The sequence below is a fragment of the Peromyscus maniculatus genome, chromosome 1, assembly GCF_049852395.1.
Source record: "Peromyscus maniculatus bairdii isolate BWxNUB_F1_BW_parent chromosome 1, HU_Pman_BW_mat_3.1, whole genome shotgun sequence".
Lineage (NCBI taxonomy): Eukaryota > Metazoa > Chordata > Mammalia > Rodentia > Cricetidae > Peromyscus > Peromyscus maniculatus.
The window spans coordinates 172,291,292-172,310,871 of record NC_134852.1 but is presented as its reverse complement, the minus strand read 5'-3'; the positions used below and the strand labels follow the sequence as shown (position 1 = coordinate 172,310,871).

The window sequence follows — 19,580 nt, the reverse complement described above, 5'->3', positions numbered from 1 at the left end:
TACTCATTACAGCATAATTTCAAAACCTACAAATAAGTTGTATCTCAGTTGTCTACAAGTTCTTGAGAATAAGTATAGCCTTAGTGATTTAACTCTTCATGCAAAAAATGGTAACAAGTTCAGAGAAATAAAGTAAATTCCCAAGGTCACATAGTAGAAAGTGTTATGGATGAAATTAATTCCAAAACCCCACCCCTTTACTTTTCTCTTTTAGTTTTGTAGTTAATGTGCTTATAATTCTATAATGTGCTTAGTATGAAAGAAGTTTCAGTACATTCCTTAGGCCAGGGCTGGGAGCTCAACAGAGCTGAAACTCAAAGCATTCCACCACTCCTGGGAGGAATAAAACCACAGAAGGAAGAGGGGGAGAAAATCCATCCTTCCTTTTCTGTTCTGTAACTGAGTTGGTTCCGGGAGGAGTTTTGCAAGACTCATTTCTCCTTCGTTTTGACCAGGGCTGAGCCAGTTCTTCAAACAAAAGACAGCCAGTTACTAACTTCTGGTTGCTAGGTGTGGCCTCCCTTCATAACCTATAAAATCAGAAGTCCAGCCCTCCACTTTCAGACTGAAACCGTCCGAATAGAGCCTCTCTTCGTTTCCTGGGAAGACAAGAAGATAAAAAGGTAAGACTAAGCTTTTGTTTTACAGAGTTCTGCTTGGTTTAGAAACTACAAAATCGAGTGAGCACTCCTTGCTTGGTTTGCCTGGGGCTTCATAGAGAAGTGTTGTGGCTGCTGAACTCTACTATAGTTATGGCTCGTTGCATTTAATATAATTTAATGACTCTTGCTGTAAAATTGCATTGTGTTTTATTTTTAGACACCAAAAATCATAAAGTTTTGCCTTTCTTAGCTAAGAAATGCAGTTTTGAAACTCTGGCAAGTTTACTTTATTATCAGAGGAAAGTGTGTTCCTGTCTGGCAGTCATAGAATGAGGTTTTGCTTTCCTCCCCTTCGGAAAATGCTGTCTCCAGAGCTTTATGTTTTGTGTGAGTGCATCCTGGAGTGGGAGGCAGGATGTAGATGGGGGCCCAGAGAAACCAGAAGTGGCATACTGTGAAGAATTTTTCCAAAACAGAAGGCTTTGATAGCTAAAATATTTTTCTTTAATAAAACTAAATGAATACCAGCATCAGAGTAGTCTCCATGCCCTTTTTAATTAACGTTTTGAATGAATGTTATGTTTACTCATAGCTTAAGATGGTCCGCTTATTACTTGTTTCATTTAAACAGGGAGTGGCCACATTCCCTCCCTGTAATCTCTGTGTCATAGACAGGCTTTTCTGGTGCTCATTTGAAAACCTAAGGGGAAAGCAGATTTTTCCTGGGTGATGTCAGATAAATCATCCCACTGACTGCCAGAGGGGCCCACAGAAACTCTCCTGCCTAGTGGAGTCTTGGAGGTCACATGTGCTAAGGACATAAACTCCCTAGAAAAACAAAATACAGATCTAAAGTCACACATCGTTGGAGAGACTTGCAAGACAAACGTGGCATATTACAAGAAATTGTTCCTTCTGGGACTTTCCTCTTAGCCCACTTTAAAAACATAATGAAATACCTGAACTTCTAATTTTATGGGAGCCAATTAAGAAAACTGTCCTTCTTCTTGGCACAGATACAACTCTGTGAATCCTGAGAAATCAATGCCCCCTGTTACTGAGTGAGGCATATATTCTGCCAGCTGCAGATAAGGCCTGTTTCATATGTGGTAAAATACTGGTTTCCTGATTCAGAAGTGGCCTCTTCCGCAGAAGTTACATGGTTACCAGAGGCCCAGAAATACACCCACACCTCTTAGATACCTGATATGAGATTGATGCCGACAAGACTATAGCAACACCCTTAAGGAACCAACTTAATTTACATGCTTATTAAATACTTTCCCTTCCTCCCGCCCTCTCTCCTCTCTTGAGACAAGGTTTCTTTGTGTAGCTCTGGCAGTTCTGGAACTAGCTCTGTAGACCAGGCTGGCCTTAAACTTACAGAGAGCCTCCTGCCTCTGCCTTCTGAGTGCTGGGATATCAAAAACATCTGCAAAGTTGATTTCTAAGCTTGAAATCAGCAGAGGCTGACTGTCTTCGTTTCCTCTAGACCTATTAATTCACTACATATTTAAAGTCAGAATGAAACAATTTACTGATCTTTAGTGATGAACCATGAGCAATTCTAAAAGTCAAAGATGTCCTTTTCCTTCAAACTTGCACACATTTATCAGAAAGATCAAATACTCAATCTACTTAATATCCCTTCCCTTTAGGCGAATTCTCTCCTATTTGTGTTCAAGGTGAAATGTAAGCCACATGCTTCAGAGCTACAATGGATGTTAGAAACTTTATTTCAACATCCTCATTTTATAAATTAAGTTTCACGTTTTTCGTGAAGTCAGATTTTTTTAGTGAAAGGAACTTAAGACCCATGACACCATGATTCTTCTATTATTAAAGTATTATTGATACAGACCAAATTGTTGGTTAAATTTGTGTGGCTGTTTGTTTATTCAGTAATGATTATTTGTTTATTTACTAATAATTCATAATCCTTATGAATATGCAGAATGACGGGTACTTCATAAGGTATTGGAATGGGCTTTGCCTCCAGGGAAGACTGCAGGAGGTATAGATGCCAACATGAAGGGATAATGCATAATGGCATGAGGTTATCCGATGGGTAGAGACAAGATGCTTTGGAAGGTCCCTTAGTGTAATGCTGAGTACCAGTGAAGGCATCATGAATCCTCAATGCATAGTCTTCATCAAATAGCAGTGAGTCAGGTGACAGATAGTGGTGTGGATGAGGTCAGAGCATTCCAGGCAGCAGCAACTCCCTGTTCAGAAGCCTGGAGCAAAATATCCAGGAGCTACCTTTTGTAAAATGGCTTTTTAAAGTGACGTCATCATATAGTCTAATTATCATATCATGTGGCCATTGAACAGCCTAATTAGCTTCTGCATGTGGGTAGTTGTGGGAAGGACTTACAAAACACATATTCAAAGAACAACTGTGCATAAGACAAAAGCATGCGAAATAAATACCCTCAGGCTGCAGTGAAACCTGAGTCTCCATGGAGTCTCTTGAATGAATCTGATTCTCAAGTATATTAAAAAATAGTGTTGATCTTGTTCTCATCTCTTTGTTCGCTAATTTAAAGGAATATATAGTAGTTTGCAGTCAGAAAGCATGTATCTATATTATGATACTGACAGTACTAGCAAGATGTCTATCTGAAAAGGATAGCTTGTGTAAGAATAATGAGGATGGTGACCAAGTTATTTTGTCAAGAAATGGCTACTGATTGCTAAAATCATTGTGAAACTGGTGGTCCCTAGCATGTAAGCGGGACATAAGCCACATAGCTGTCTTCTCTAGGGATACTGTCTTGTGTTAATAAGTTACTCAACAATTTTTTCTTCATTTTGTGCTTTGCAATTAATACAGAAACAATGTTGAAACCAGGAAGAGTTGTTAAACCAGGAAACTCAGCTGCTTTCCACACAGATTCTGGAAGTCACATTCCATGACACTCAGAAAGATAGAAAAATGAAGATGACTGCATACATATAAGTATAGAAAAAGGCTAATCCTTAGAAGTTTCTCACTTTATATATAAGTAGAAATTAATAGATGGTTCATATTCACAAAAGAGATTGTCAAGTACAAAAAAAAATGTGAAATGGTGTCAACTTCCAAGGAGGTTATCTTCAAATGAGCACATTTTAATCCTGGAGATTAACTTGGATTGAGAACTCATTGCTAATTAATTGAAATATATGTTGAGATGAAACAACATTATAGTAAAAACAAAATAAGATAGAAGAAACAAATCTTTTTGAACCAATTCAATTAAGAATTAAGTTTGTATCCATGAAGAATCTAAGTGCTGGGCAGGCAAAGTAGATCCGATGTGAATCTGCCTGACATTCTTCCTGTGGTATTTGAGAAGTGCTTTATATGTAAGTCATCCTGTTAATGAGGGTTATTATCTTTGGCACTTAACAGGCTGTGAATAAATGAATTTCCTTTAACAGTCCTTGCATCTTTAAACTTTACTAAGAGCTAGAAGCTGACTTTAGAATGCAATTTCTTTTGTTGACATTCATGAAGACCATTCTGTTCTGGATGCTTTGCTTTTCTGGACCATCCTTCTGGGTTAGCATATACATCAGGCTAGAATGTAGATGCTCAAAAGACATAAGTTCAAAGTTGTCTTCTATAGGGACACTCTTATCAAGTAAATCATTCAACCTACTGTTTCCTGTTCGGTTGCACGATATAGTCAACATAATCATCATTATTACATTATACTTTCTCAGTTTTCAAAAAGAAAGTTGTGCACTATGCAGTTCGTTTTAATAGCATAAAAACGGTGAAAGCGCAGTACTTTCATGAAATTCCTAAGATCAGTATTGAGTTATCATATTTACTTTTATATTATATTCTCCTCCAGTTTAAAGAATTTTTTCCCCTCTCTTACCTGAAAACAACGAAATTACTGATTTTTTTTTTTAAGCCAGTGATCAGATCACTCATTTTGAGGACTCCATTTTACCAGTGGCTTGGGTGTGGTGTCAAGACAGTAACTCTGAATGCTGAAACTGCCAGTGGCTATGAGGCTGTAGTTGTGCCAACTTGGCAGTCAAAATGTGAAATATCATGTGGCAACAGCAATTGCACCAGATTTGACTTTAGTGGGAAGTGCAATATCATGCATGATTGCATATCTTGACTTTACCTGAGGGAAGAACTTTAAATGTGTTGGTTATGGGAGAGAATACAGGACATTGGTCAACATTCTTCATACAAATGACAGAACAGTAATTTGAACCAGCTCCATGGTGATCAGGTGTGACCTGTTTCTCGTTTGAGTTATTTCCCTCTGGTATTTCATCTTGTTACTTGGAACTTAGTCACTCTTCCAGCAGATTCAGACTGAAATACTGTGTCTGGACATGCTAGAAAGGGACCAGTTTATGAGTTTTACTCTTCATGAGTCTTATGGCTACATACCATGAAATGAAGTCCCAGAGCTTATATTTTCAGCCTCACTTAAAAGTATTCACTAAGAAATCTTCAAAGGTGTCAGAGATAGATCAGTGTAGACACTGGACACTGGCTCCTAGAAATGTGGACTAGACAAAAGGAATCACTGATGACATTTGGTGTCTGTGGAGAAAACAGATTGTTTACATACTTCAAGTTTTAAAAAGATTTTGTTCCACCAGTGGTGGTGGCACATGCCTTTGATTTCAGCACTTGGAAGGCAGAGGTAGGTGGATCTCACTGAGTTCCAGGCCAGCCTGGTCTAGAAATTGAGTTCCAGGACAGCCAGGACTGTTACACAGAGAAACCCTGTCTCAAAAAAAGAAAAAAAGAAAAAGATTTTGTTCCATTAAATTCAAACATTACCAGGCTGCAAGCTATTTAGGCAACTTAAGAGGCATCCTCTAAGATAGTTGTCAAAAAGTTGTGTGTATTGCAGCATCAATTGTTTTGGGGCATTGTTATGACTAAGTGATTGTTATGGAGCATTACAACAATAATATTTAAACAACTCAAATGTGAAGAACGTGAGGATCGTTATTTACTCAATTAATTTTACACAGAACAATGGGGGAAATAAAGAATATATATTATTGAGAAAAAAAATATGTGGAGTTTTGAGTTGATCCAGCCCAGTAGATGGTCCAGATTATTTTACCTTGTAAAAGTAAAACATTTTTTCTCTAGGCCTGCTTTTGGCACAGGCCCTGATTAATCCCACACAGGTGCTGGGATGACTACTAACTGGTCTCTCCCTTTTCTCTGTACCCTTTACCATGCTTCCCATACTGCAGAAATAATGTTCCATCTAAAATGCTAATGTTATTACAATATTTTCCATTCACAAACCTAATGACATTGCTCTTAGCTGTGGACCTATATTTAAATTCCTTGTTACAATTTCTATCAATATTTCTGTCTAGTGAACTTTGCTTTGCTTCTCGAATATGATGGACTTTCTTCTATTTTTTTCCCCCTCTGAAACTTTCTGCCAGATTTGTTTTAACTCATTTCAGGAAAGCCTCACCTGAACCGGCACTTTGCTCAGAAGTTTCCTTAGCCTTTTCTCTTTCAGTCTGAGAGAACAGACCAGCTCTAGATCCCCCAAGGAAAAGGATGCCATATCAAAGCTTTTGTACCCTCTTTGCTTAGCATCTGCTGGATGATCTGTAAATTTAGATCTGAGACAGAGTAACCTGCTCCTCTCCTCAGACTGTATGCTTACATGCTGTAATCCTCTGATCCTTAGAGGGCGGGGCTGTAAAGATGAAGAAAACAGCCTCATTTTTTTTTTTTTTTTTTTGAGTAGAGGCTGTGGGTTTCTTTTTAACAGTAAGAGCAGTCTTAAAAAAGTATCTACACCTCACACTTTATTATGCTCCAAAGAATAATCATAGTAAGAACTAGTATACTGTCTATGGCAGTGTCTCATATACATAGGGTAGAGTTTGTGGGTGTTGTGTTTGTTTTATTAAAGCATCTACCCATTTTCTTTGCAGATACTTGTTTAAAAATGGCGATGGTATCAGAATTCCTCAAGCAGGCCTGGTATATTGACAATCAAGAACAGGAATACATTGTAAGTAGTCAAAATATTATGACATAGTTAGCATGCTAAAACAGACACCAAGATGGATGAATGAATGGAGACTAATTTATGTCTCTCTCACACACAGCAAGCTGTAAAATCATCCAAAGGTGGTCCTGGGTCAGCAGTGAGCCCCTACCCTTCCTTCAATCCATCCTCGGATGTTGCTGCCCTGCACAAAGCTATCATGGTTAAAGGTGAGTGTCTATCCATAGAAGTGTCTCCTCTTGAAAATTTCATAGAAACTACTTGAATGGTTATTGGGAAATAAACTTGAGTCATGTGAAGTCTTTTCCTGGGGAGATAAAGCTTTAGTCAGCTGTAATGGCTTGTACCTATAATATCAATACTAGAGACTCTGAAGCAGGAGGATTGCCATTTGAGGCCTACATCTGCTGTGTAATCAGCCTCTGCCTCCAAAAGAGGAAGGTATCTTTGTAATGAATGGTAAACGGCGCAGGTTGTGGCACTGGTTACCACAAAGAAAGGTCACGGTCACGACTGAACCCAGTATTAGTTTCAGAGTTTTATTAGGAGGGAGGGGATGGGGCAGCTGTGCGAAGAGCAGAGGGAAAGATAGTGGGGGGGGGGGGGAGAGCAGAGCAGAGAGAGAGGATGGGGTCTGCGTCTGGCTTTCTATGGACTCCTGGTGAAGCAGGCTTACGGAGCTACACCACGCATGCGCTGATTGCGTGACTACACTGCACACATGTAGTTGCCAGCGCACACTGATGACATAAAACCCTTTGCTTATTCCTGAACTGCGCCTGTGCATTCCTAGAGCTGGAGTGAGGGCAGAATTCTAACAGCCCTTCCTTTCAGTACATAGGAAATTTTGGTCAGTGATGAAGTCCCTGGTGCTACAATAGATGTTTTTAGCAGAAATCAAGGCTTAAATCAGCACCTGTGATCACATTTAGGGTTTGAACATACATCTGGAGTACTAGTGTCCAGAAACTATTAATTGGCTCTTCATTTTCCATTCAAATTAATGAGATGTTGTTATAACCCAGATCAAGGGGACCCCCAAAAGACCACCAAGGAGACAAATCCTGTATGTAAAAGGAAAGAGCCTTTATTTTCAAGGTCGGAGCGTGGACTCTCTGTCTGACGCAGCAGGCAGCAGGGAGAGCAGAGAGCCCTGAGCCCAGGCAGGATGGCGTTTTTATCATAGCAGAGGAGTATGGGGAATGTCTGGAATGTCAGGTATTTCCCCTCAGATGCAGGCCTCCCTGGGTGGGGCCGGCTTATGGCTTTTCTAAGGTCCAGGTGTTGCCTGCCAAAAGCTGTGTTTGGGCTTCTAAGCCTGTCATGGTAGTTGTATGGTCAAGCTGTTTTGGGCCCCTCTACAACATCACCTTACATTCTTCAGCTTGTTACGGGCCCTGGCATTCATTTTCTAGGCTAATGCAGTTCTCTTTCTCAACTGTATTATGAAGTGCCACTTTGATAGTGAATCATTTTATGGCAATTGTTAATGACTAAGAAAATTGATGTTAAAGCCTCAGATTCTCTCTTTCCAGGTGTGGATGAAGCAACCATCATTGACATTCTTACCAAGAGAACCAATGCTCAGCGCCAGCAGATCAAGGCAGCATATTTGCAGGAGACTGGAAAGGTGGGGAGAATGATAAACTCAGATGTTTAGTGTGCTCACATTTATGTTCCAATGTGATTCTGAAGCACAGTTCTATCTCTTTCTGCTTTATACACAGTTAACTCAACACTTCCAAAACAAGAATCACAGTATTTGTCTCCTTTGTTGCAATAGGATCACTTTTAGCAAATTTACTCAGCTCACACACTGGCCATGTTGGTGTAAAGTTTTCCAAAGGTGATGTTCTGTGTTAGAGGCAAGCCATCAACTTAAGCAAAATACACATCAAAATTACTGTGGGGGTACAAAGAATTTGTTCTGATTGAAGTGTATTTTTTTTTTTTTTTTTTTTTTTTTTGCTAAAACGAAAAATGAGCTGCTTTATGAAGAAATTAAGTATTTTACACAACTCTATGCTGGAAGTGAACTTTATACTTCGCACAGCAAGTGTGGATAGCTTATTTTTAAATGGGTGCAATAAGAAAACTGGAAGGTAGAAATTTTTTAACTATAGTGTTTATTAGACCAATGGAAAGCATGGAAAAGCTTTGTGTTTTGAGCTTTATGACTCCGTTCCTGTAAGAAACTCTGAGAACACAGTCCTGGAGGAAGTTTGTATTGGATGCAGTAAATTTCATCTAATCTCTCTAGATTGAAAGAATGAGAAGACATCCTAAATATCCAGCTTGTTTTCAGCATGGAAGGAAAGAGCTATAAAGGATGACTGATGTAAGAAGTGTCACTAGGTACATGACTGTTAGGAAGTCACTCTGATCCCTTTGTTTTTCCAGCCCCTGGATGAAACTTTGAGAAAGGCCCTTACAGGCCACCTGGAGGAGGTTGTTTTGGCTCTGCTTAAGACTCCAGCCCAGTTTGATGCAGATGAACTCCGTGCTTCCATGAAGGTAAATGATTGTCCTCCCCTGTTCCCCAACAGTTTTAAAGATTTGTTTTATATGTATGAGTGTTTGGCTTGAGTGTATGTCTTGCATGTCCCCTCTGGGCCTGGTACTCTCAGAGGTCAGAAGAGGGCATTGGATCCTCTAGGATTGGAGCTATGAATGGTTGTGAGTCACTATGTGGATGATAGGAATTGAATCTGGGTCTTCTGCATGAACAAGTGCCTTTAACTGCTGAGCCGTCTCACCAGTTCCTAAATGAACTTTTTAAAGAAAAATTCTTTTCTTCAAAACAATGTGCAGGATAAATCTGTGTGTTACTATGGCTGTGCCTTCATTATCTAGTGCAGGACTGTCAATCAGTCCAAATTCAGTGATTGAAAAAGTTAATAATTTAATAAATCAATCATTGGATACATGAAAAATTAAATATTGAAACTAACATTCTTCATGCAATTTAAATTCATAAATCAAATAGCTACATTTTAAAATCTTCATCCCAAATACTGAACATAAACTACTTTGTTTTGAAACAACACATTTTTTAAAAATATGGACAAAATTGACTAAATGACAAATTACAGCACACTTTGTTTGGACAAATCAAGTTGATTATCTTTAGTGAAAAAAAATGTAAACGTATTTTCTTTTCCTAAATTCAGGGACTTGGAACAGATGAAGACACTCTCATTGAGATTTTGGCATCAAGAACTAACAAAGAAATCAGAGAAATTAACAGAGTCTACAGAGAAGGTCAGGCCAGAATCTGAGTTCTTAGATGAAAAGGAAACCAGATAGAAATACTTTCTGAAAATCAGCTATGGGTGGTAACTGTGGGTAATTTAGAAACTCTAAGTTTTAAAATGTTTCCTTCCTGGTTGGTACATATCTCTGGCAGGCAGGATGAGATGCCAGCAGGAAAATACATTTCCCAACCTACCTGCAACTTGCACCTTAATGAAAAATGTCTTGTGGAGATAATGAGCACAAACTGTTATAAAGAGAACTGAATTCAGGAATTCAGAATATTGGATTTAAATAGCTTTCTAAAAACATTTCTATTGTTCTCAACTAACCTATACCTTTTATTTTGAAAAGACTAAATAATAAGAATAAATATTTCTGATCAGAATACTTTTCATTCATCTTTCTGGTCTTTTGTTGGGAACCTTAACTTTACCATTGAGAGCATAAATAATCCTCTTTCTCTGTGCTTAGACAAATACTTGACATGAAGGACTTATCAATGGCTCATTGTACAGTGAGGGCATCAGTTAAATCACTCAGTCCTCACTGCACAGGGGACAGCTGTGCATCTCTGGTGATTTTCTAATTCCTTTGAGCTGTTGACTTTTTTGTTTTGTTAAACTACTATGTGACCTCATGCAGAATCTTTGTGTCTGACCCATTGCACACTGTTCTCAGTTGAGCACCTGAGTCAAAGTGAGGCAGTTTTTAGCCACATTTTCTCTAATTCTTACTCCAGAACCAATACTTGTCTTAGATTGGTTTCTCAGTAATAATAATTCAAGAGACATAATTATTAATGTGTTTGATAGACATAATTATTAATGTGTTTGATAAAATGTGGTTTACAAAGGTAGAATCCACATTTCCCTATGATCCTGAAGATATGGTCCAGAAAAAAGGTGCTGTTTTTACTTCACTATAAATTTACTATAAATTCAGTTATTTTCCCCATGAAAGCACTATATTTTATAGCCAATGGGGCTCCTGTAGACATGCGTTTTAAATAAATGTAACACATATGCCATTGATCATATTATATATTGAATATTTATAATTTTAAGGTAAATAAATAGCTACTGTTCAAGCAAGTACTATTTTTTCCTTTTAAATACTGTTCTATTTATTCTAGAGATTAAATTTTCACATATTTCAAAATGATTTGGTAAAGTATGTTTAAACAATTAATTTTTCTTAGCAAATATTTATGACTAAGTTTTCATACATGGTATTATTCAGTTTTCTTCCATTGATCTATAGGAAATTATTTTATAGCCTAACATTTCAGCTGCTCTAGTTTCTCCATTTTCATAAAAATATTTTGAAATATGTTACAAGAGTAATTCCACTTTGTAAACTACAAGCTAATGCAAATATCATTATTTTTCCATAGTTTACTAAAAAAAAAAAAAAATTTCTCATCTTGTAGAGCTAAAGAGAGATCTGGCCAAAGACATCACTTCAGATACATCTGGAGACTTTCGGAAGGCTTTGCTCTCTCTTGCCAAGGTATAACTTAAATGCTCTGGAAATGTCTTTGCTATTATAAATAATAAAACCTTAGATTTGTAAGCATTTTCCAGGAATGAGAAACTCTTTCCTTTAAAATTAATACCGCTTAATTGAATAATACTTATATGTATTTGTGGGAATAATGTGATATTTTGATATATATGATGTAAACCTAACAATATAAAAAACTTTATAATCTCACTTCCTACCACCTTTTCAGGTGAGATATTTGAAGTTTATCTTCTGGTCATTTAAAAATACCTACTATGTTTTGAATATTTTCTTCTTACTGTGTAGTAATACCACAATGTACTTCCTTGTCTATTAGAGACTGTGCCTTTTTGTCAGCATCCTCCAGTCTTTTGATCCCCACCCCACAATTTCTGGTCATCATCAATGTATAGTCTGCATCTGTGGGTCCAAGTGTTTTAGGAAGCACATCTATATAGCTAGAGTTTTCCTGCCTTGCCCACAGTCAGGACAAATCTTCGTCACCTACCAGTCCCATAGCCGCTCAGACCCAACCAAGTAAACACAGAGACTTATATTGCTTACAAACTGTATGGCCATGTCAGGCTTCTTGCTAACTGTTCTTATATCTTAAATTAACCCATTTCCACAAATCTATACCTTGCCATGTGGCTCATGGCTTACCAGCATTCTTACATGTGCTTGTCCTGGTGGCAGCTGGCAGTGAGTACTTCTGCCTTCCTGTTCTTTTATTTCTTCTCTCTGTTAGTTCCGCCTATACTTCCTGCCTAGCCACGGCCAATCCGGTTTTATTTATTGACCAATCAGAGCAACTCATTTGCCATACAGACCATCCCACAGCACAGCCAAGTGCAGACCATCTCAGACACCTGCACTCAGGCCCGTGGTCCTAATCATCCTCTATGCGGACCTGCTGGGTAAAGCCATGAGGAACCTGAGAACAGGCTCCCACAGGACATACAGAACATCCCACAGCACATCTAAGTGAGGTCATGCAAACTTGCTTTGTTCTATCTTGCTTATATTCCTCAGAGTAACATTGCTGCAAATGATAGATACCGTTTTCACTGTTTTTTTCCTCAAAAGTTATGTCTGATTTTAAGAGAATTAAGTGTATCTTGTAATTATATCCTATAGTCAATCTTACAATATGTTGGGTCATTTTTCAGGGTGACCGTTGTGAGGATTTCAGTGTGAATCAAGATTTGGCTGATACAGATGCCAGGGTAAGCAAGGACGAGACAATATCAATGAAGCAAATCTTCCTACCTTCTTACTCCCTCTATGTGGAAGCAGATCTCAGGTCCTGAGAGAATCCAGTGTTTTGTTTTTTTATGTTCATTTAATTTGACACAGATTCCAGGAATGGAAAATAGTCTTTATGTTTCCAATTTATCTCTCATTGTTTAGAAAGCCAGAGATCACTGAAAGAACAATGAGACTCTGTCTGTCTTTCCCAAGAACTGTTGGCTTGAGAACAGTCCAACTTTTGACTCTGTAATAGAAGAACATAACTATATGCCAGTCTAACCCCTTGCTAGGTAATATAAGTTGCTACCAATTTGAGATCCACTTTCCTCAGTCTCTCAATTGCTGGGACTAGAGATATTCACCATCACGCCCAGCTGGGAAAGAAAATCACTGCTGAGTAAAGTGAAATCCCGAAATACATCAAAATTCTATTTTAATAGAAATTGTGCAAACATATCAAAAACAATAGTGATGCATATTTGCCTATAATAAAAAATTACTCTTATCTTTGTTAATATGCTTTCCATTTCCAGACTCTTAGGGCTCCTTGACATATATTTGCAGAGACTACATGATTAGTATGGTGAAGGACTGTCACAGAAATTAATATTTTATGGTGGGCAGTGGTGGTACATGCCTTTAACCCTAGCACTTGGGAGGCAGAGACAGGTGAACACTTTGAATTCGATGCTAGGCTGGTTTACAGAGCAAGTTCCAGGACAGCCAATACTACACAGAGAAACTCTGGAAAAACAAAACACCCAAAGAAACAAAAGAAATAAAGAAATTAGTATTTTATAGTTAGTAGAACATACTTTTTACCAAAAGACAAGGATTATTATTTTCATTCACAAAGGAGTAATAATTGTATTTAAAATTATTTCCTAAGATTATACAGCTTTCAAATTTCAGAGTTGAAATTTGTGTACAGAAACCACGGCATCAAAATGGCATTTCTTTCAGTAACAAACAAATGTGTATACAGGGGGAAAATACAAGGCCTAGGCAGTAGTTAAATTTTGATTTATTGATATTATTTGCTAATAATTTATTTGAGCAATAAAAAGTAGAAAAAGGGAATCTGTTTTAATGAGTCCCTTGAGTTGTCTTTATCTACAGAATAATTTTAAAGCAATTGATTCAGCAAACAGATATCCCATATTCTCTGTTTGTCACATTTACAAAGCTCCTTGAGAGATACTGTCCTCATTTTCAAGAAGGGCTTACCCCAGTGATGCCTACTCTGATTGTACTAAGTGCGCTATAATTGCTTATAGAATCTTTGTTAAACACAGCATTTTTGCATGTTTGTCATCTCTGCACATGGGCACATGTTTACTTATTCATTTCTTGACAGGCTTTGTATGAGGCTGGAGAAAGGAGAAAGGGGACAGATGCGAATGTGTTCATTACCATTATGACTACTAGAAGCTATAGTCATCTTCGCAGAGGTAACGAGAAATTAGTTTGTTCTGGAATGTGTTTATGCAAGATCAGATGTACCTTATAGAGGACAAGTGAGAGCAAGGAAAGAAAGAGGTCTTTCCATATCAAATGGATGCAGTGATGCTCACTACTTACTGCTGTATGCCTGTTTGTCAGCCTTGAAATGCCACCGTTCACACCACTGAGAACATACTCTGTAACTTTGGAGTGTGTAGCATCATTTATTTTCACTGTTTCTATTCTTTCAAAGTTTTGGAGTAGTTATGACAAGAGATGTAAATAAAACATAACTAATGAGAGAAAAAAGAAACAAAAACATCTCTAGAGTCTAAATGAAGGAAAGAATGTGTAGATGGTCCAGAAATAAGAGAGAACCCAAATTCCCAAAGATTCAGCGTTATGAGCTAGGTTCTGAATATCTGGGAAGGCAGAGTGTAAGGATAACACAAAGTTCATTACTGTATACCAACAATACAAGTTCCTATATAAACATTACTGTGCTGAGATTAGAAAGGAATGAACTATTAATACTGCTGTAGAAAGCAGTAAAGTGGTTAATCACCTGGCACTTCTGATAATGGTTGGTGTTTGCAATATGAAGATGAAGTCAACACAGTATGTGGAGTCATGCAAATAGCTTTTAAAATGTCACTGAAGTTCAGTGTACCTGAGGAGCTCCTTGAGTTGGTTACCCTAATTTTACTAAAGTATACTAGTAGACAGGCTGCTTTGTACAAATCTTAACTTCAATTTCCTATTCAGTGTTTCAGAATTACAGGAAGTACAGTGAACATGACATGAACAAAGTTCTAGATCTGGAAATGAAGGGTGACATCGAGAAGTGCCTCACAGCCCTTGGTATGTAAAAGTTGCATAAGCGAAGCTCTGACCTCAACTTATACACTTGCATATTACTGCTGTGCTATCCAAAAAAAAATATAAGATAAAACCCCTGTAAATATGATACATGTATGTATCTATGTTCAGACTGAGGCATTATGAGTCCCTTGAGTTGTCTTTATCTACAGAATAATTTTATTCTGTAAGGCTGATGAAGAAATAGGAAGACCTTTTAAATGCAACAGATGTTCTTTAAGATATGGAGATACAGAATATATTTTTGAGCACCTGTTTATAAGGCAATGTACCAAGCAGGCTGTACCACCTAGGCCACTGTGGATGCTTATGGAGAACAGTGTAACCACTTGTACAGTCTTGGGCAAGTCCTGCATGACTGAATCTAGTAGGTCTGGGTTAACTTGTGAAAATATGAACCTGTTACATGTCTTCTAGGGATATATTCTGCTTCTGCAGGCCAGGCTTCTGAATTCGAAGCTCTGATGAATATCAGTCTTGCTGTCCACAAATCCCACTTTGAGTAGCAAGATAAAGAAAGGACTCTACAAATATGTGCTAGTATTTCATTTGGGCAGCTGCTTTATACTCAATCTGCTGCTGTGCTGCTTTGACAAGTGTTTGTATACAACATGAATCAGGTTTTTATGTGCCTGCTCCTTGCACTTGTTTCTCCACACTCACAGAGAGGATAGTATATTGGGTAGAGTCCCTACTGAATATTGGCAAGGGAAGGAATGCTGATAACCACCATGTAGAAAGTAATTCTCTCTTCTAATAAACCAAATATCCTACATTAGACAGGGGGCTAGAACTCTTTGCAGAGTTATTTCTTATTTATTTAATATATATCTTTATTTTATGATGACTACTTCAACTGAAATTTGCATCTCTTACAGTGAAATGTGCCACCAGCACCCCAGCTTTCTTTGCTGAGAAACTTTACGAAGCCATGAAGGTACTCTTCTACTTATAGGCTTTACTTAGAGGAGAAATTATCTGTAGAAATTAGAGCAGAGAACCTAATGTTGCTTGAAAATCACAATACATATCTTTAAAGAAAATTACACTTTATTCAATTTGAGGAGAAGCATGTATTACAATAAACTTGTTGGATTTGGTACATTTTAAAAAGGTATATGTAAATGTGATTATAAGGTGAGCTAGCAAGAAAAGTTTATAGGTGATTTATAATTTGCTTAAAACCTGAATCACCAGAAAAAGGGTAGTGCATTCCCCCTTTTAATGTGCTACTTTAATAACCCACTTCAATTGAGGTTGTAAGCTTTATGCTTTTGTCTTCTTAATTATGCTGTCCTTCATGCCACAGACTAATAGTGGTCTTTTAAAATGTTATTCCATGGTTAGAGAAGTAGAAGGTGGTATTGGGATGCTATTTGAGGTTTCACTTTTACTTTATTTTCCTGCAAGGAGGTTGCCATACTTGAGATTGCCGCAGTACTTATATTTTGAGATCTCAAGACAATAGTTATGAGGTGATCTTTCCTATGTAACCCACACATAACAAAGCCTTAAGAGAAAGAGAGAGTGATGGAAAGAACTAATAATTTAAATAATATTGAGAAGCTTCTGTGAAATGATAGACATGTTCCCAGTGCTTGTCAATCAAGACAGGCCCAATAGGTCTTGCTGATTATTAATTAACTCTCTCTCTGTCCCTCTGCCCACTGTTTTCTGTGTGATATTCAGATAAGTAATGACAATGTCTGGTATGAAAAAAAGAGCATTATGCCCAAAACTTCAGAAGTCAATATAGCTTTTCCTGATCTACTCTAAAACCTTAAGTTTGGGCCAATGAAATGACTCAGCAGATTGAAGCACTTACCATCAATCCTGATGACCTGAATTTAATCCCTGGGACGCACATGGTTGAAGGAGAGAACCAACTCCTGAAAGCTGGTCTCTGATGTCCTCATGAACACTGTGTCATGTGCATCTATAAACATGCCCAGGAGTGCACACACAGAGATGGTTTAACAAATAAATAATAAAATACAATAAAAATGTAAAACCTTGAGGATCAAGTAAGAGTGAGGTGTAAGTGGGTGAGAATGAAGGAAGAAGAGACAGGGGGATAAAGCAGGGGTGACTCAAGAGACGAAAGCAGCATAGACTTGGAATTGAAAGCAGAATCGACCCTTTCAAGACAGTAGGTATGACTGGCTTGACAGTCGAATGGCTATGGAATTATGCAGGACATTATAAGAGAAATGGGAGACCACTGAGATATTTATAATGGATAGGTTAGATTTATGATTTCAGGAAAAACAAACAAACAATACTTTGTTATTACTGCATAGTTCAAATACAGCAAAGATTGGATGGTGGAAAGCCCATTAGAAAGCTGTAGTAACCCTTTACACCTTCTGCTAATATAACTCCCATTCTCTTCTTTCATTACCACTGTTCTCTCTCTTTATCCCACTCTCTCTGTCACTGCCTCCTCCCCTTCTCTCTCTCTCTCTCTCTCTCTCTCTCTCTCTCTCTCTCTCTCTCTCTCTCTCTCTCTCTCTGTGTGTGTGTGATAGAGAAAGACAAGTAGTAGGAGGAGAGGGAAAAGAGAAAACATAGAGGGTTGATTTTTTTTCCATGCTGCATGTGTAGAATGATAAATGGGACTTCTTTTGAAAATCCAGTCTTCAGTGAGAGATTTTCTGCATGTAATTAAACCATGGTCTGTCTGCACAGGGAGCTGGAACTCGCCATAAGGCATTGATCAGGATTATGGTCTCCCGTTCTGAAATCGACATGAATGAAATCAAAGCATTTTACCAGAAGAAGTATGGAATCTCTCTTTGCCAAGCCATCCTGGTATGTTGTGATTTACAGTAATAGGACCTCTGCAAAGCAAAGTTCTTTTTTTGCAACAATTTCCAAGAGCAGAGCTAATGTGATGTACTATAGCTGTACATTGCATATATAAGATTACTTCTGCTTCTTAGGGTGAATGATTCATAAATAAATTAAGCTTCACATAATTAAATCTAGTCTATCAAAGAACTAAGTGTACTTTTGAAGCACAGAGAAATGTTTAGTCTGTGAATAAACAGTCCTGTAATATTTCAGAGTTCTTAGAAGTATTGATACACATCATATTTATTTTGTAGTTAAAACTGAAGAATTAAAAATGTAGTACTAAAATTAATTTCTAGTGTTTTACTTGTTACTGAATATGTTTCCTCTGTAAAATGTTTAAAATATATGTTCAGTCATATTGTTAGAGTGTTGGAAAAATAACACATAACAAGAAGTTAAGGGGGCTGATCCTATTGAAAGATAATCATTTAAATTCACATTTGTATTTGACAATTAAAATATGAAGAACAAATGAGAAAATTACAGGCCCATAATTTTCACTCCTATTGAGTGATTCAGATATTTCCTTATGTAGGGTATCAGATTATATAATACTTCAATTAATTATATGATCTATTAATACTTAGAAGTACTTGTTCGAATAAACAATTTGTTCAGAATTGACTTTTTTTAAAGAAATGATTTATTTTTTTTATGTATGAGTGGTCTATGTGCATGTTTGTCTTCATGACAGAAGAGGGCATCATATCCCACTATAGATAGTTGTGAACCACCATGTGGTTGCTGGGACTTGAACTCAGGACCTCTGGAAGAGCGGCCAGTGTTCTTAACCATTGAGTCATCTCTTCAGCCTCTAGACTTGACTTTTTTTTGATTCTTCAAAGCTGTTTATTCTCCTCTGCAGAACATTTAATTTTGCCTTTTTTTTTTACACAGCTATATCACACACTGTAAATAAAATATGAGCTGCTTTGTTGCTGACTCTAAAACTATCATGCTTCTACTACAACTAAAATATCTTGTCTTCGTTATGGTTTTGCATCATATCAATTATACTTTCTTTTTTAACCAACAGGATGAAACCAAAGGAGACTATGAAAAAATCTTGGTGGCTCTGTGTGGTGGAAACTAGATGTCCCTGCTGCTCTGAAGCACTGTGATGAGGACATCTCTTAGCTGCGTTCCCTCTATCACATAGACTTAAGTAGGAGAGTTGCTTTAGCAGATAACAATCTAATTATCAACTTTGAATATTATAGTGTATACGTTTTACATCATACCTCTGTACAATAGAGAAACACTTGTTTTATTAATTATCTTTATCCCAAATTATAAATCCCTGTAAGGAATTCACTGTGTTAGTATTCCTGAGAAATAAGTTTATGTAGACTAAAATAAAACAATTTTATAAGACAATTAGTGTGTTACTGGCTCTTATAGTTTGGTTTTCTTTTTTTGTGTGTAATCAAATGACTTAGTTTAACAAAGAACAGAAATCAGTTTTTCCTATTTGAAGATGATTTTAGACATGAAATCACAAAGTTCTACCAGAAATCTTCTCCAGATAACCAAGAATTTCCTCAAAGTATCAGGATGCAAAATCAACATACAAAAAGCAAGGGCCTTTCTGAATACCAATATCAAGCATGCTGAGAAAGACATGTGGAAGCATTCTAATTCACAATAACATCTAAAAACTAGGAATAAACCTAACCAGGGAGCTAAAAGACATCTGTGTGAAAAATTTTAAATCTCTGAAGAAAGAGATTGAGGAAGATACTAGAAGGAGGAAAAACCTCATTATGCTCATGGATTG

At 37.3% G+C, this 19,580-nt stretch overlaps 1 protein-coding gene across 1 annotated transcript; it reads left to right on the top strand.

The window, feature by feature from the left end:
- The first annotated feature begins 412 nt into the window (after window positions 1–412).
- On the top strand, window positions 413–19,180 carry Anxa1 (annexin A1). The gene is made up of 13 exons (XM_006985413.3): window positions 413–623; window positions 6,540–6,619; window positions 6,717–6,825; window positions 8,152–8,246; window positions 9,017–9,130; window positions 9,787–9,877; window positions 11,301–11,380; window positions 12,544–12,600; window positions 13,983–14,076; window positions 14,834–14,929; window positions 15,826–15,884; window positions 17,636–17,758; window positions 18,840–19,180. Exons 2-13 carry the CDS (start codon window positions 6,554–6,556, stop codon window positions 18,894–18,896), a joined length of 1,041 nt encoding a protein of 346 aa, XP_006985475.1. The 5' UTR covers window positions 413–623; window positions 6,540–6,553; the 3' UTR covers window positions 18,897–19,180.
- Window positions 19,181–19,580: the final 400 nt, after the last annotated feature.

Excerpts from the sequence above, each read along its gene's own strand:
- Anxa1 (XM_006985413.3), top strand. The coding sequence starts at position 6,554 with ATGGCGATGGTATCAGAATTCCTCAAGCAGGCCTGGTATATTGACAAT. Across the intron at positions 8,247-9,016 it reads ATTTGCAGGAGACTGGAAAG|CCCCTGGATGAAACTTTGAG; the intron begins GTGGGGAGAATG and ends TTGTTTTTCCAG. Across the intron at positions 14,930-15,825 it reads GAAGTGCCTCACAGCCCTTG|TGAAATGTGCCACCAGCACC; the intron begins GTATGTAAAAGT and ends CATCTCTTACAG.